At 33.4% G+C, this 14,855-nt stretch overlaps 2 protein-coding genes across 2 annotated transcripts; both read left to right on the top strand.

Moving 5' to 3' along the window:
• Positions 1-1,320: 1,320 nt before the first annotated feature.
• On the top strand, positions 1,321-6,048 carry LOC133790382 (uncharacterized). Its single transcript, XM_062227993.1, has 4 exons — positions 1,321-1,923; positions 4,402-4,685; positions 4,915-5,142; positions 5,232-6,048. The coding sequence occupies exons 1-4, from the start codon at positions 1,500-1,502 to the stop codon at positions 5,760-5,762; spliced, it is 1,467 nt and encodes a 488-aa protein (XP_062083977.1). The 5' UTR covers positions 1,321-1,499; the 3' UTR covers positions 5,763-6,048.
• A 6,877-nt stretch (positions 6,049-12,925) lies between these two features.
• LOC133790380 (histone H3.2) lies at positions 12,926-13,577 on the top strand. The gene has a single exon (XM_062227991.1). The coding sequence runs from the start codon at positions 13,018-13,020 to the stop codon at positions 13,426-13,428; it is 411 nt and encodes a 136-aa protein (XP_062083975.1). The 5' UTR covers positions 12,926-13,017; the 3' UTR covers positions 13,429-13,577.
• The last annotated feature ends 1,278 nt before the right edge of the window (positions 13,578-14,855 follow it).

Here is a 14,855-nt window from a genome sequence, read left to right as displayed (position 1 = left end):
ATGTCCAAATAAATAATGAGAAAAAACAAATATAAACCCATAAATATATATATATCCATCTCCAACTACAAGAGTCCAACATATCCTAATATCTTTCCAACATAGCTTTAATTTCACCACCAACCATATATACAAAAACAAATACAATCCCAATATCTATAAATCATAATAACTTCTTTTTTTTTTTGACAAAAGTGAAATCATGTGATGTTAATCTCATCTGCATTATTTTCATCCAAAGTAAACATTTGAATTTAAATTTACTAAAAATTTTAATTTAAATTATTTTTATATTTTATTTTAAACAAGTGTATTATTAGGGTTTTTAAAATAAATACAATCTGAGTCTTTTTTTTTTTGTTATTTGGCAATTAAGTCTTTGAGAAATTTTATTTGGTAAGTGATTGAGTTTGAAAAAAGAATTAAGTAAGTCCTTTTATTAATTAATTTTTATAAATAAAATTCTAAGTTTTTTTTTATAAATGATTTTAACATTTTTCTAAATATCATACACCTTTAAATATAGGGTTTATACTTTTTTGGACCCTGTGTTTTATCTCATTACTTGTTTGGACCCTGTGTTTTGAAAAATTATTTTTTGGACCCTATATTTTGTAAAATAGTTAAAATAGGACCATAAATCCGATTTCGGTCAATATTTTCTCAACTAAAATCACAAATAATTTACCAAACTAACAATTCAGAACAAAAATAAAATCAGTATGCTTAAAAACTGTGTTGTTACATTCAATTTTTTCTTCATCAAAATTGAGTTTAGGATTTTATTTTAACTATTTACAAAACATAGAGTCTAACAAGTAATTTGTCAAAACACAGGATCCAAACAGGTAATAGGATAAAACACATGATCTAAAAAGATATAAACCCTTAAATATATTTTACATCCTATTATATATAGTGTGTGTTTTTATGGTATAGGGACTAGAGAAAGAGTTCATCAGTGGGATTCTCGACCGGTGAACAGTTTTCAATGCGATTTTTGTTTTAATGATCGTGTATATTATAGTTATTTATAGCATTTTGTAAATTTTACATAAAATTTCAAATAATTTACTATACCAAAATTTAATTTAAAAATAAAATATTCCACGTATGACTAATTTTAAAGAGAGAAAAAAAATCTTGTAAATATAAAGTATTATTTGGAGATTCAAATAGATCCAATCCAAGACAATTTCCCAAAACAAAATCCAGATATTTTTTCTATATTTAAAACAGAGAGAAACTCCAAAAAAAAAAAAAATCTATAAAAAATGTTGACTTTGTCTCTAACATAGAGAATGTTATACCCACCCAACCTTTGAAATTCGGCAAACTCCATTTTTTTTCTCTCTCTATCTTCTTTTCTCTCGGCTAAACCCTTTCACATTTCTCTCTCTAGAATTACAGAAGAAGAACTATATATATATATATATGTGCACGTATATATGTACAGTATATGTATATAATATATAGATGTGTAATTGCAGAGTTGCAAAATGACCATGGATCGTTCGCAGAACAACTCGTCAGACTCACCAAGCAGAGACTCAAAATCACCGACGGTGTTATCGATCGAGTGCCTGAAAGGGAGCTCCAAAGCCGATGAGTGGACCGACGATATGCTCCAGACCGGCGACATAGTCGAGGAGCTTCGAATTGGAACCTCAATCACCGTCAAAGCTCCCTTCAAGAATGGCCGGAGCGGAGTCCAGAAGATTCTCCACAGCTCTTTTAGGGCAAAAGACACCTCGATTCATGTCCGAGTTCGCCGCGGCCGGGACGAGTTCACCGAGTTACAAGCTTGCATCGTCCCCAACGAATCCGCCGGGAAGAAGCAGTACATGCTTAGGTCCATCGACGATCCCAATTACACCGTCGGCTTCTCGGATCGGACCGAGTCCGATTGCTTCGAAATCCAGGGTGAGTTTCTTTCTTTGACTTTTCCTTTGACCTTTTTCTATTTCGCTCACACGAGTTTGCTTATTCACACGCGTGAGAATATATAATAATCATTTCGCCATTAATTTTCATTATAATTAATTAATTTTAGACTTGTTGTGCATCTAGTAGTTCTGTTCTGGCTTGCTTCTTGCTATTGTTAATGTATTAATTAATAATTAATTAATTTGAGATTAATCCCACTTTGTGGTCCCACATAAATTAAATAAATTGATGAAATCAACCTAGTTTAAATTCAATATAAATAATTAGTGCATTTATGTTATGTGAGTCATCTCTATAAATTTGTTGTTTGAAACTATATATTTGGGGACAATGACCAAATTAGAATTTATGTGTAGTGCTAGTTTTTTCTAATAAAGATTAATATTTTATTTCATTTTATTTTTTGTAATTGGGAGGTTAAGATTTAGGTAGTATTTGGTACGGGTAGAGTAAATATGAGAATGATAATCTAATATGTTTTTTATATTTGGTTCAAATCATAACGAGTTAAAGTTAATAATTTGTGTGTATGTCACGTGTATTTTATTTTAAAGGTAAAGTAAATTATTGTGTATGTTTAATTTTACGTCTATTATAACTCTTTCTATACTTTTTAAGACAACTCAACTACTCAAAACAAACCATCTCTTAATTAACCATTAATTAAGACCAAAACCAAAGGGCCATATAGTTGGACCTTGGGAATCTTTTGTTGAGATTTTAGCTTAGCCTTAATTAACCCTTAATTAAGACCAAAACCAAAGGGCCATATAGTTGGACCTTGGGAATCTTTTGTTGAGATTTTAGCTTAGACTTCCTAGCGTTCTGTCTATTTCTTTTGTTTTTTATCAATTTATAAACTCTTATTTGAATGAGCTGTCTCATCTAAGTTTCAACTTTTATAATAATTTTCTAAATTTAAAATAAAACCAAACGGCAAATGGGGTATGGTTAGTATTATTATATAATCGGTGTGAATCAAGTGAGAAGAATCTAATGACTTTTTACTGTTGTTAGTCTATGACATTATCGAAAAGGTGTGTGGTTGGCCCACCTTGACCAGAATCATTCATGTTCTAATTTCACCTTAGTTTTGGGTAAATATCAGACTCAATAACGTGTCTGCAATCTAAAAGCAGCGCCACTTTATGTAGCCAACAAAACCATGTAATATGTATATATATATATATATGTCATGTCACACCCGTGGTTTCCTTTTGTGAAAACTATTGTTCTATTTTGTTTGTTTCTTGATCTCTGCCTAGTTGAATTTACGTGAAATTTTATATTCATCTCCATTGCATTTGCATGGAAATTTACTAGGTTGATCAAGATAAACTAAGTCACATGACTTACATGGGTTCTTCTACAAAAGAAGTTACTTTAGTTGAAATAGAGATACATAATTATTTTACATATTCAAAATACACTCAATAGTATACAATTATTTTAAATCACACATTAAAATAGTATGTTATCGTGCCTAGTGTGGTTTAAAGTAGTATTAATGGGAATTACTGTTTAAATTTTGACTAATCAATGTCCTACTTTTAGAATCTAGATTGGAAACCCAGTTGATAAAAAAATATTAATATTTAGAATCTAACTTGCATAATTTAAAAAAGTTAGAGATCCAATTAATAAAATGTTAATTTGAAACCTAGATAATACAAATTGTGAAAAATAGAGACTTTAATTGAAGAAAAAAACCTTATATACTATTTACATAATTGTATGTGAAATGATGATACCTACATTTTTTTTATTATGAAAATGAAGGTTGGGGACAATTATTGTAGTAATTTTAGTGTTATAGTGATATGTTTGTGTTTTTATCATTAATTATTTTAGGGATATTTGCAGCAAAAATACCCAAATTATTACGTTTGTAGTACTTAAGTACCTAAGTTATTTTTTTGCCGGCGAAATTATCTTCCGTTCATGTTTTGTTGCAACCGTACCGTTAAGTGTGTTTGTGACATGTTGTTGAAAGTACAAAATTAAATGAATATTTGTGGTGAAAGTAACTAATTTAATAGATATGTGCGACAAAAGTACCCAAGTTATGAGATATTTACGGCAAAAGTACCCAGGTTATAAGCAAATTTGACATCACGTGGTGCACTTAGTGACATATTAAACAACTGCAACAAAATATAAACGGAAGGTATTTTCGTGGGCAAAAAAATAACTTGGGTATTTGAGTGCTACAAACGTAATAATTTGGGTAATTTCGCCGTAAATATCCCATTATTTTATGTTTTGTTGGGCAAATTGCATGTTCTCATATTAGAGTTCTACTAATTAAGTCCATATACATAATAACAAATCCATTCTAAATATTAATTGAATTTAATAGGATTTATAATCAGAATGTGGATTAAATATAGCTAAAACATGCTAGAGTGGATTAAATCAGATGTGTGATTAATATGAATATGCTATGATTTGTAGCTTCAAGGAATGCTAGGATGGTTAGTGCTTTATCAAGAACTCGACTACAAGATGGATATGTTTCATATCCATGGGAGAGAAGGATGCAGGAGTTGCTATCGGTTCCCAACTCTAGCTCCTTCTTTTCTGTACTTCTTCTTCCAAAAGCTCCTGATAGAGCTGCTTTCCGCTACAATGATCTTGAGGACACTCTTGCTAGGGCAAATGCTTGGCTTAATGCCTCTCAGGCCTCTGGGGTCCCTGTTGTCTTCATGAACATACAGACGGAATCCCTCCTCACCAAGGTATAATTTCATCAACACATCAATGCTTATACCATAAAAACATTTCATTTATTGCCAACATGTATCAAAACTCACTTGCTAAAACTAGCGTCTGTTCAAAACAATAGTGAACAAAACATAGAAAAACTGATAGAGATTTGGTTCAGAATTGGTGCTCGGAAAGATCCACCGTCATATTAAATAGGCTTATAATTGCCAATTAAATTTGACGTTGTGTTTGGTGTGACAGATCTCAGGAGAGACGGCTTCTTCCACTGTGAATGCAGGGTCGTTGTCCGATCTGGCGACCCTTGCTAATTCAAGTTTATACGGCTTTGAGGATTACCATGGGGTTGACTTAGGTGTTGTTCGAGCTGTTCGCCTATGGTACGCCCCTTTAGGAGGAGAAATCGCCCTTGAAATAAAGATACAAGAAGACGATACCAAACTTGGATTTGCAATCAGCCGTACTGAAGAGGTATTAATTACTATTATTCTATACAATTTCCTCAAGAGTACCAGATCATTCTCTTGCTCATTTCATCTTCTTCTTGTGATTGATCACAGGGATTTATTTACGTGTCATCAGTCATGGAAGGCAATGACAACGTACCCTCCAGCCGATCAGGGCTGAGAGATTTATACAGAGAAGCAATGGACACTTCTAGGCTGCTGGTCGTATCAAGAGTATCGAACCAAAAGGTCCTTCCTTGGATGGTTTCATCAACAGGAGCAATTAGATGCTTTGACACGGTCTCACTCAGCCAGAAGCTGTCATTACATCGACACGCCAAGGTTCCTATCTTCATACATGTCTTCCTATGGGACAGGGCATTAGTATCAGCAGCAGCTGCTGCAAGTGCTAGCCAGCACAGACTGAGAGCTCCAGCTTCACCACCGCCCGCCATGCCATTACCCCCTGAGGTTCAACTAGTGCGCCAGCCAAGTGACAGCCAAGTACTGCCTCTGCCTCCTGATACACATGATGGTGGCGGAGCCAGTAGTAATAATAGGACTGAGCAAAGGCTCATTCGCGACACGGCCGGGGAGCTCTCCTTTAGGTTCCATGATTTTGCTCTCTCCAGCAGCTGGGTTTGATATTAACTACTGAGTTTCTTGTTTGATTATTTTTTATTGTTTTGGAAGGAGGAAAATTTAAGTAGTGGAAGTTGTTCATGTGCTATAGTGAGTTTAGAAATAAAGGTCAGCATTGAAAAATAGGTGTCAAGTTGCTCTGGTTCAATTCTCATGTGGTTTGTATATTTGAAGAACATGTAAACAAAACTGTCTCAACCTGTTTCTTTTAGATATGTACTTGCATTACAAAATATATAAGAAAAAAATATATATATATATTTATATAAATATGTATAACTTGAATTGAGTTAACTTGTCGCATATAATAATATGTTCATAAATTTATCAAAATTAACTATTTACTAATTTTGTTCAAACTTTTTTAGTAAGATAATTATTTTAATTTTATTATTATTTACATCCATTTTATATATTATGACAAAGTATTTTGGAATTTAAGATACCTTGAAACATAATTATAGCGATTCGACCTCCAAATAATAGCTTACTTCCTTTGGTATTTTGTTATTGGTTGATTTCGAGCACTACCTTATATACAATCTGGCCATCAGCATATTTTGTTGGAACTTTGATGTCCAAACTAACTAGTTATGTCTGTACTTGAGGAAGTGTATATCTATCTTTTGGTTGATTCTTGCTTGCCTTTCTTGTACTCGTGGTCTTAGATAACTACTCAAAGTCATTTTTAACAAGTTAAAACCACACACAACAATTATTATTGATAAAACTTCACGAGCTAGCCTTGTCAGGTTCAGGTTCAGTCGAATTTGGCCTTTAAGTCCATGACCTCGAGTTGCACCTTGTGTGGTTGTGGGGTTCCGTGTGTTGCTCCTTTTTATGGCTTTGGTTGGCATAGCTTTTGACTTTTAACTTTTAACTTAATAAAAACTCTTTTACAATAAGCTACTTTTTTTTGTTTCTTGTAAAATTGTTTTTTACTAATACACCCAAACACATCTTACAAAGTGCTTTTAAATATCAAAACTAAAAAAAATAGTATTAAGTGCTTTTAGTAAGTGTTACTTGTACGGTTCAAAGGGTAGGAGCACACCATTACAATATCAGGTGACATACCCTAGAGCCATCCAAACAACAATTGATGCATTACCCCACTTCAATCCAACCAAGTTTGAGTATGGTGGCATGTAGAGAAATGATAGGTTCTTGCCTTGGTAAGGTGCAAAACTTTCATTTTAACATTGGATGTTGTAAAATGCAAAAAAATTAGCACAATATACTATCCATGTTGTAGAGTTATAGAATACTATTCATGTTGTATATTTTCTCTTTCTTTTCATATATTTACATGTATACACATACACATATATCTCTCCCTCCAAAAATATATACTATAATGTATATATTCTTCTCAATACATATAAGGGTAAATATTCATTTGGTATTTTGTGTTTTATCGAAATATAAATTTGATACTATCTCTTTGTAAAAACTACATAATTTAGTACTCTCTGTGCGTTTAAATTTTGAATATTCCCATATTACCCCTTATTTATTGATTTATTTGGTTTTCGATTATTTCATATTTTTTAAATAATTTAAATATATTTTTAGATTTTATATAATAATATAAATATTTAATCAAAACTTTAAAATAAATTTAATAAATAAAATTAATTAATTAAAATCTTATTAATTAACTTTAAATAAACCTAAAACTTTAATGTAATTAACAAATTAATCAAACTTTGAAACAAACAAAAACGTTGGTGAGTATGGGAGGGTGGGGAACTGAGATGGTGAGGGTGAGATTTTGTGAAATATGAGTTTTTTTTCTTCATTATTTAAACTAAAAATCAGGTTTATTTAAATTTAATTAATAAGATTTTAATTATTTTTAAATTTTTTAATTCCATTTTTATTGTTTTTAATTAATTAAATTTCTTTTTAAATTATTAAAATTATTTTAAAGTTTTAATTAAACATTTATTTTATTTTACGAATTCTAAAAATATATTTAAATCAATAAAACAATTGAAAATAAAATAATGGTGAGATTGGGAGGGTGAGGAACTAAGATGGTGATGGTGAGATTAGGTGAAATATTAGTATTTTTTCATTAATAAAATAAAATTTTATTTTTATTTAAAGTTAATTAATAAGATTTTAATTAAACATTTATTTTATTTTATTAATTTTGAAAATATATTTAAATAATTTATAAATAATTAAATAATTAAAAATCAAATAAATCATTAAAATGAGGGGTGATATGAGAATATTAAAAATTTAAACACACGGAGGGTACCAAACTATGTAGTTTTTGCAAACAGAGGGTACCGATTAATAATTATAAAAAATAGAGGGTATCAAGTTTGTATTTCGATAAAACACACGGTACCAAATGGACATTTACCCTATATATAAATATTTTCTCAATTTCTACAATATATAAAATGTAATGCCCCAAAATCCCTAACGCAATTTAGTGGTTGGATTAGTAGGCCGGGAGGGCCATAATTGATTTATTATGCCATTAAATGATTATGTGCATGTTTATGTGAATTATCTTATAATATGATGTTTAATGCATGCATGTGGGTCCACATTTCATTATAAGGGCATTTTGGTAATTTGGCCCGTTGATGGCATATTTGTATATTTTGGTGCATGTTTGTGACTTATGGTTGAGATCTCATTATTATGTGGATATATTCGAGTTATTCGGCATGAGACGAGAGCTTAGAACACAAGTTAGCGGTTTTGTCATGACAGGGTCAATTATTGGGATATTGGATTATGAAAATGATTATTTAAGGATATATTGGGAGTTGGTGAGATCATGAGGGAATTCTGGAAGTTTTGACTATTTTGTCCCCCGGGGTGTTTTTGGGACCCCGAGCATTATGATTTATTTGAGGTTACTTAAGTTTGAATAACCTGTCAAAAAGAAAACTACGTTCAAACACTTTTATCTCTCTCCCGTTATTCCTTTTTACCGTTCATCGCAATTTCAAAGAAAACTTGGGTTTTAAGAGTCGGAATCAAGCGAGGATCGAGGCATAGTGATCCTAAGAAAGATTAGAAGCTTCTTAACCGAAGGATTTAGCGATAAACAACTTGATAAAAGGTAATCCAAGCTTTAAGTTTTAGAGTATCTAAGCTTTGTTTTGGATTTTGTGTGTTGATGAGTTTTTGATTTGTTTGAGCCTCAGGTTTTGATGATTTTGGATCATTGGGATGTTTGGGAACTTTGATTTTTGGATTTGGAGATGTTTAGTAGGTTTTTGGAAGGTTTAAAAGGTGTGAAATCAGAGTTATGGCTGATTTCCAGGTGGGGGCCGCGACCCTATTCTTGGGCACCGCAACCCGAGCATGATGCTGATGGCGGTGGAGTTGAGGTGGACTGGGGGCCGTGGCACTGGGGAAGGTGCCCCGCGGCGCTTGCTCCTGGTGCCCCTGTCTTGGCTGGGGGCCGCAGCTCAGGGCTTTGGGGCCGCGACTCTTGAGGGTTTTTGAGGCCAAATGAGTGTTTTGATCATGGGAACTCAAACCTTAGGCCTCGGAATCGTTCCTACTACCCAGTTTAGTGGGATTCGATGTCCCGAAGGCTAGGTCTTGGTTCGGGAACCTTTGTTATTCAGTGTATTGATAGAATCCCATATTTGGTTATGACTAAGTGACCACTAAGGAATTTAAAGACAGATCGTTCTCAATGGTCATTCTTTTGTTAATTATCGCTCGAATCAGAGGTAAGAAAACTGCACCCCATATGTGATATGCATGGTTATTCACGAGGCATGTTGAATGTTTAAATGTCGACATGGATTGAATATCAAATGCTTAGCAAATCTTGCTCACTTGTGTATGGCACTGACTAAATAGTCAGATTTGGCAATGGTGTCAGTATCAACTGTGAAGTTGTGACTCATTAGTCAAGTTTGGCAGTGGTACTGAGCACTGGTCACATGGTATTGACTCATAAGTCAAGAACGGCCTTAGCGTGTTAACGCAAGCCGACAAAGATTAGATCTAATCGTCATTTGCATTGAATGACTCAAATGAGCATTAATGCTGGACCGACCTCAAGTTCGATGAAAACTAAAAGTGCTTGTCTAGCCAAAGGCTAGTCATTTAGAGCCAGGGCCAGCGAGCCCCAGTGACTGTTTAGTCACATGGCTATGGGTGTCGAGCCCCGTAGTGACTTACCCATCAGTCACTCATTTGTTTAAGCTAGTGACTTGTTCTCCAGTCACTCATTATGGTTTACCAGAACCTCAAGTGTGTAAATCACTCATCTGATTAGAGCTATAAGCTCCTTCATGGTTAACGTAACCACAATTCACTCATCTATTTAGGGCTATAAGCTTTAACGACCCGAATTTGCTAATCGGGCCTAGGGCCTTGATTAGTGTGCCTGGAGGGCAATAAATGATTTAATATGCTTTAATATGTTAATGGGTGAATTAACGTGAATATATGATAGTGATGCATGTCTAGTGAGTTAAATGCGCATGTGGGCTCGTCTGGATATTAGGGGCATGAATGTGATATATGTTATATATATGTGAAATGACTGTGCAGCACGATCCGAGACAGTCCTGGGGAGCGGTTAGCCAGAGAGTCACAACAGGGTTGAGATTCCGACTCGGGGCGAGTCGAGGGGTAATTTGGGTACTAGGTGTGTTATGGGGATATCGGGACATGCAAATAAATATTTGGAGATATATTTGAGGATAGAATGTCTAGGTGGGAATATTGAAGAAATTTACCATTTTTCCCTTGGAGACGTTTTGGTGCCCCGAGCTTTGAGGCAGGCGTGTACATGATTGGCCAGCCTGGCTGCCACGGCCAGAGGATTTTGGGGAGATGCTTGTAAATAAACTCTGATTTTGTCGTCTAGTCGACTTGGTTTAGTTAATATGTTGTAAACATTTCTAAACTGTATTTTGGGATCCCAAGTGTAAACCTTTTATGATTTTCGATGGAAATTACTATTTCTAAGGTTTTTTTTTCCTCTATTTATAGCTTAATTACACTGTTTGATCTAAAACTTCGATTAGCGAGATGAAATCACGTTTTTAAACTCACTTAGTAACGGCTCTAAGGAAGTAGGGCGTTACATAAGCTCTGTATGATTATAATGATAATCATTTGATAATATTTATATGCATTATTGTGTTTTCTTGTTGGGCTTTGGCTCAGGGGTGCTATGTGGTGCAGGTAAAGGGAAAGAAAAGCTCACCCAACCTTGAGTGGAGAGCTTACGTGGTGATGTGTACATATGCGACCGCTTGACCACCACGACCAAGGAGTTCTCAAGGGAACTAGGGGGTTTACCCTATTTTTGCCGCTTAGATCGGCAGGTTATAAATTTAAACTGTAATGACCATTTTGGATTGTAAACAACTTGTAAATGTTTTGATGGGCCCATGAACAGTTTTATGTTTTAAATAAAATGTATCATTTCCTTTTGATTGATTTTCCACCTTAACCTATTAATAACACCTAGAAGCACGTTTTTAACCAAAAAACTCGGTTAACGAGTTAAATTCACAGTTCAAAGTTCACTGTAACTGTCTTGGGGTAACCAGGGCGTTACATAAAATGAACGTTATTATAATAATTTTATTATTTTTATATTTTTGAATTAGTTTATATTTTAGTTTGTTTTATAACTTTCAGTGAATTAAGTGTAATTATATTTGACATCATATATAGATAAATGTTCTAAATATTAAAATATATAAAGATATTATTGAAAGTTGTTTACCAAAAAATGACTCCTAATGACGTGGCAAAATTCTCTTCCACGTGGCAGTTCTGAGTGAAAGGACTCTGTTCGACTATCGACCAGATGTTTATTGCTTCATTAAATCTCGTGTTTAGGTGCGACCAGTCTGGTCGCATACTTCCATTTATTTCCTTTGAGATACGCAATCTTGTAATAATTACATTTATTATATTTTCTTTTATTACCTTGATACGCTGATTTTAATTGTAATTAAGGCCCATCGCCCCATGTAACCTCCTAGAGCCTATAAATAAGAGTGAAAAGGCTCAAGGAAATGACTTTTGGACTTTTGAACTTTCAATCCTTGTATTCAGAGAGAAAAGCATAGTGTGATTATCTACCGAAATTGTAATTCTCCTAAGACTTGTGAAACTCAAAAACCCTAGTTCTTTGATCACAGTATTGAGATTCAATATCAATAAGAACACTAAGTGGACGTAGGTCATTACCATCGAATTAGGACCGAACCACTATAAATCGCTTGTGTCAATTTCTTTCCATTTGATTCTCTTATTGATTTCTTTTTTGTTATTTGTCGTTCATTTGACTCTATGTCGTTGATCAAATCTAGGGTCAACAAAAGTGATAGATAATATTTAAATGAACAAAAAAAATATTAAAGTAAAGATTTTGTGATGTAAAATAGAGTAATTGATATATGGTAGTTTGATGTAAAATGAAAAAAATAGAATTTTGATGATGTAAAATAGTAGTAAAATAGCACATCCATTATAAGTGCTTTAAAACGAAATCTTGCACCAACAACTTATTTTGTGAAATAAAAAATTATCATTAAAATTCTTGAAATTGAGAATCAAGTCTATTATCAAGTTAAAATACATAACATTTATAAATATTAATGCACTTACAAAGCACAATAGTATCAAGATCAAATAATTTTTTATTTTGTTGAAAACCGTTAGATATTGATTATATTTTCTTCTTAGATTTTTAAATATATTTGATTAAATATGACTTTCTAAAACAGCAGCGATAGGCTGTTTCAATTTTACACAAGTTACCTTAAAAAAAAAAAAATCTGTAATAAAAATTAATTATTTTCTATGTAAATAAGAACTCGAGGTAAAATAAAATTAGACAGTGTAACATAGGGTTTGTGCTATCCTGTCCTCGTCCAAGAATATAGAGCCAAAGATAGGCCAAGGCACCATATAGGTATATGGAGCCAAACAAACACCCAAAGCGAAAAACCCTTTAAAAAAACAAAGAATCTGATTGGCTGTTAAAGCCTGCACGGATCGCTATCCGCCTCTATCAATCATATCTGACCGTTCATACCATCCTTCATCAACGGCTAAAAATCATTCCTTTCAAACTCTCGGAAATAGAGCAAATTTTCAAGATTTTGGCGGTTCCGACACTTGTCTATAAACACTCTCTCAAACCTTCTTCATTTCCACCTCAACTCGTTTTCTCGCCAACTTTTCTCAAGAAACAAACAAAGTAAAGAAATTTTCTCTACTCTTTCTTTCATCTTTCGAAATGGCTCGTACCAAGCAGACTGCTCGCAAGTCGACCGGAGGCAAGGCCCCAAGGAAGCAGCTGGCAACCAAGGCCGCCAGGAAGTCGGCGCCGGCCACCGGTGGTGTGAAGAAGCCTCATCGCTTCAGGCCCGGAACCGTGGCTCTGAGAGAGATCAGGAAGTATCAGAAGAGCACTGAGCTTCTGATCAGGAAGTTGCCTTTCCAGAGGCTTGTGAGGGAGATCGCTCAGGACTTCAAGACTGACCTTCGCTTCCAGAGCAGCGCCGTCTCGGCTCTTCAGGAGGCGGCCGAGGCCTACTTGGTCGGACTCTTCGAGGACACCAACCTCTGCGCCATTCACGCCAAGAGGGTCACCATCATGCCCAAAGATATTCAGCTTGCTCGAAGAATCAGGGGCGAGAGAGCTTAAGATGTTGAGATAACCCAGAAAATGTAAACCTTTTGTTTGTATTTCTGTCATGGAAGTTTAGATCTAGGCTGCATTTCTTTTCTGTAACCCGTTTTGGGCAATAGTTGTTCATATCTTTTAAGAATCTAATGGCTATTTCTGGTTTTCAAGATTTGTGCTTTATTATTGTTCTTTAATACGTTTATGATAAAGTTTTTAATTTACTTGATCCAAATTCCAGTTCTTACCTATATATAAATTTAAGGTCCAAGTGAAAATGTTAAGAACCCAGTTGAACATTTGGAAACCCCAATCGAAAAACTTGATTGGATCCAAATGTAATGCGAAATCGCAATTTATATTATTTGGATTCTGAAAGTGAAGATGATAAGATCCCATTTTTTGTTATTGGATTATCATATTTTGTTGGGAAAGCTAATATACATGGAAATCCATAAATATGTTATTGAATCCTGTTTTTTTTTTTGTTTTTTTAATTTAATAAACAATACGAGGTGTGACTAATTAACCATGGTGCGACATGAGCCTTAAATTAAAAAACATTGTGAAATTATAAAACTATATAATGAACCTCTCAAAACACATCACTACAAGAAATCAATTTGATTGATTAAAAATTAAAACTTTGCTTCCATAAGGATTCTTCAAATGCGTATACCTTAACCATCATAAGCATTGATTTTGTTGGCAACTAATGGTTTAGAATAATGTTTAAAACCAAATAAACATAAGTTTCTTCACCAAACAAAATATATAGAAATATAAAGTTCCGTATTGTTTAGAGAGTGAATTTTTCTCTAATTTTATACTATATCACAACCACATCCGAAAAATAACATCATCCCAATATTTTCATGTAAAGTTTATGAAATTTATTATCTAAAACAATTATTCTTTTAAATTTATAAGTTATTCTTTATATAGTTTTATTAATTATATATTATATTATTAAAAAATAATATTTAAGTCCACTTTCAAACTAAATCTTTAAAGTGTATTAGTTTGACTCTAATCATCCTTGTCCTCGTCACTATTATCAATGGGAAAATCATAGCCTTTGGTATTTATTTTCTTGAATACTATTTATGGCGAACTCTTTGGAGGTGGAAGCAGTTGTTTCAATTTAGTTTTGGTCAATATAGCTATGATATATATTTTCTTGAATGCTATTCTTAGCGAACTCTTTGAAGGTGGAAGCAGTTGTTTCAATCTAGTTCTGGTCAATATAGGCGTCACCATTTCGTCAAACTCCTCTATTGTTGATCTAAAGATCAAACTCTAATCAGTCTCAGTAGCATTAGATAGAGGGGGCTCGAAGGCATGGATTTCTTTATGTCATTATTAGTGTGATTGTCTCAATGCATTTAGATTGCTTAGGCAAAACTCTATAGATGCTTCCTAATCTTGAGTCATTTTACAAGATATTT

Source organism: Humulus lupulus, chromosome 7 (genome assembly GCF_963169125.1).
Source record: "Humulus lupulus chromosome 7, drHumLupu1.1, whole genome shotgun sequence".
Classification (NCBI taxonomy): Eukaryota; Viridiplantae; Streptophyta; class Magnoliopsida; order Rosales; family Cannabaceae; genus Humulus; species Humulus lupulus.
This window is presented reverse-complemented; position numbering and strand designations above follow the sequence as displayed.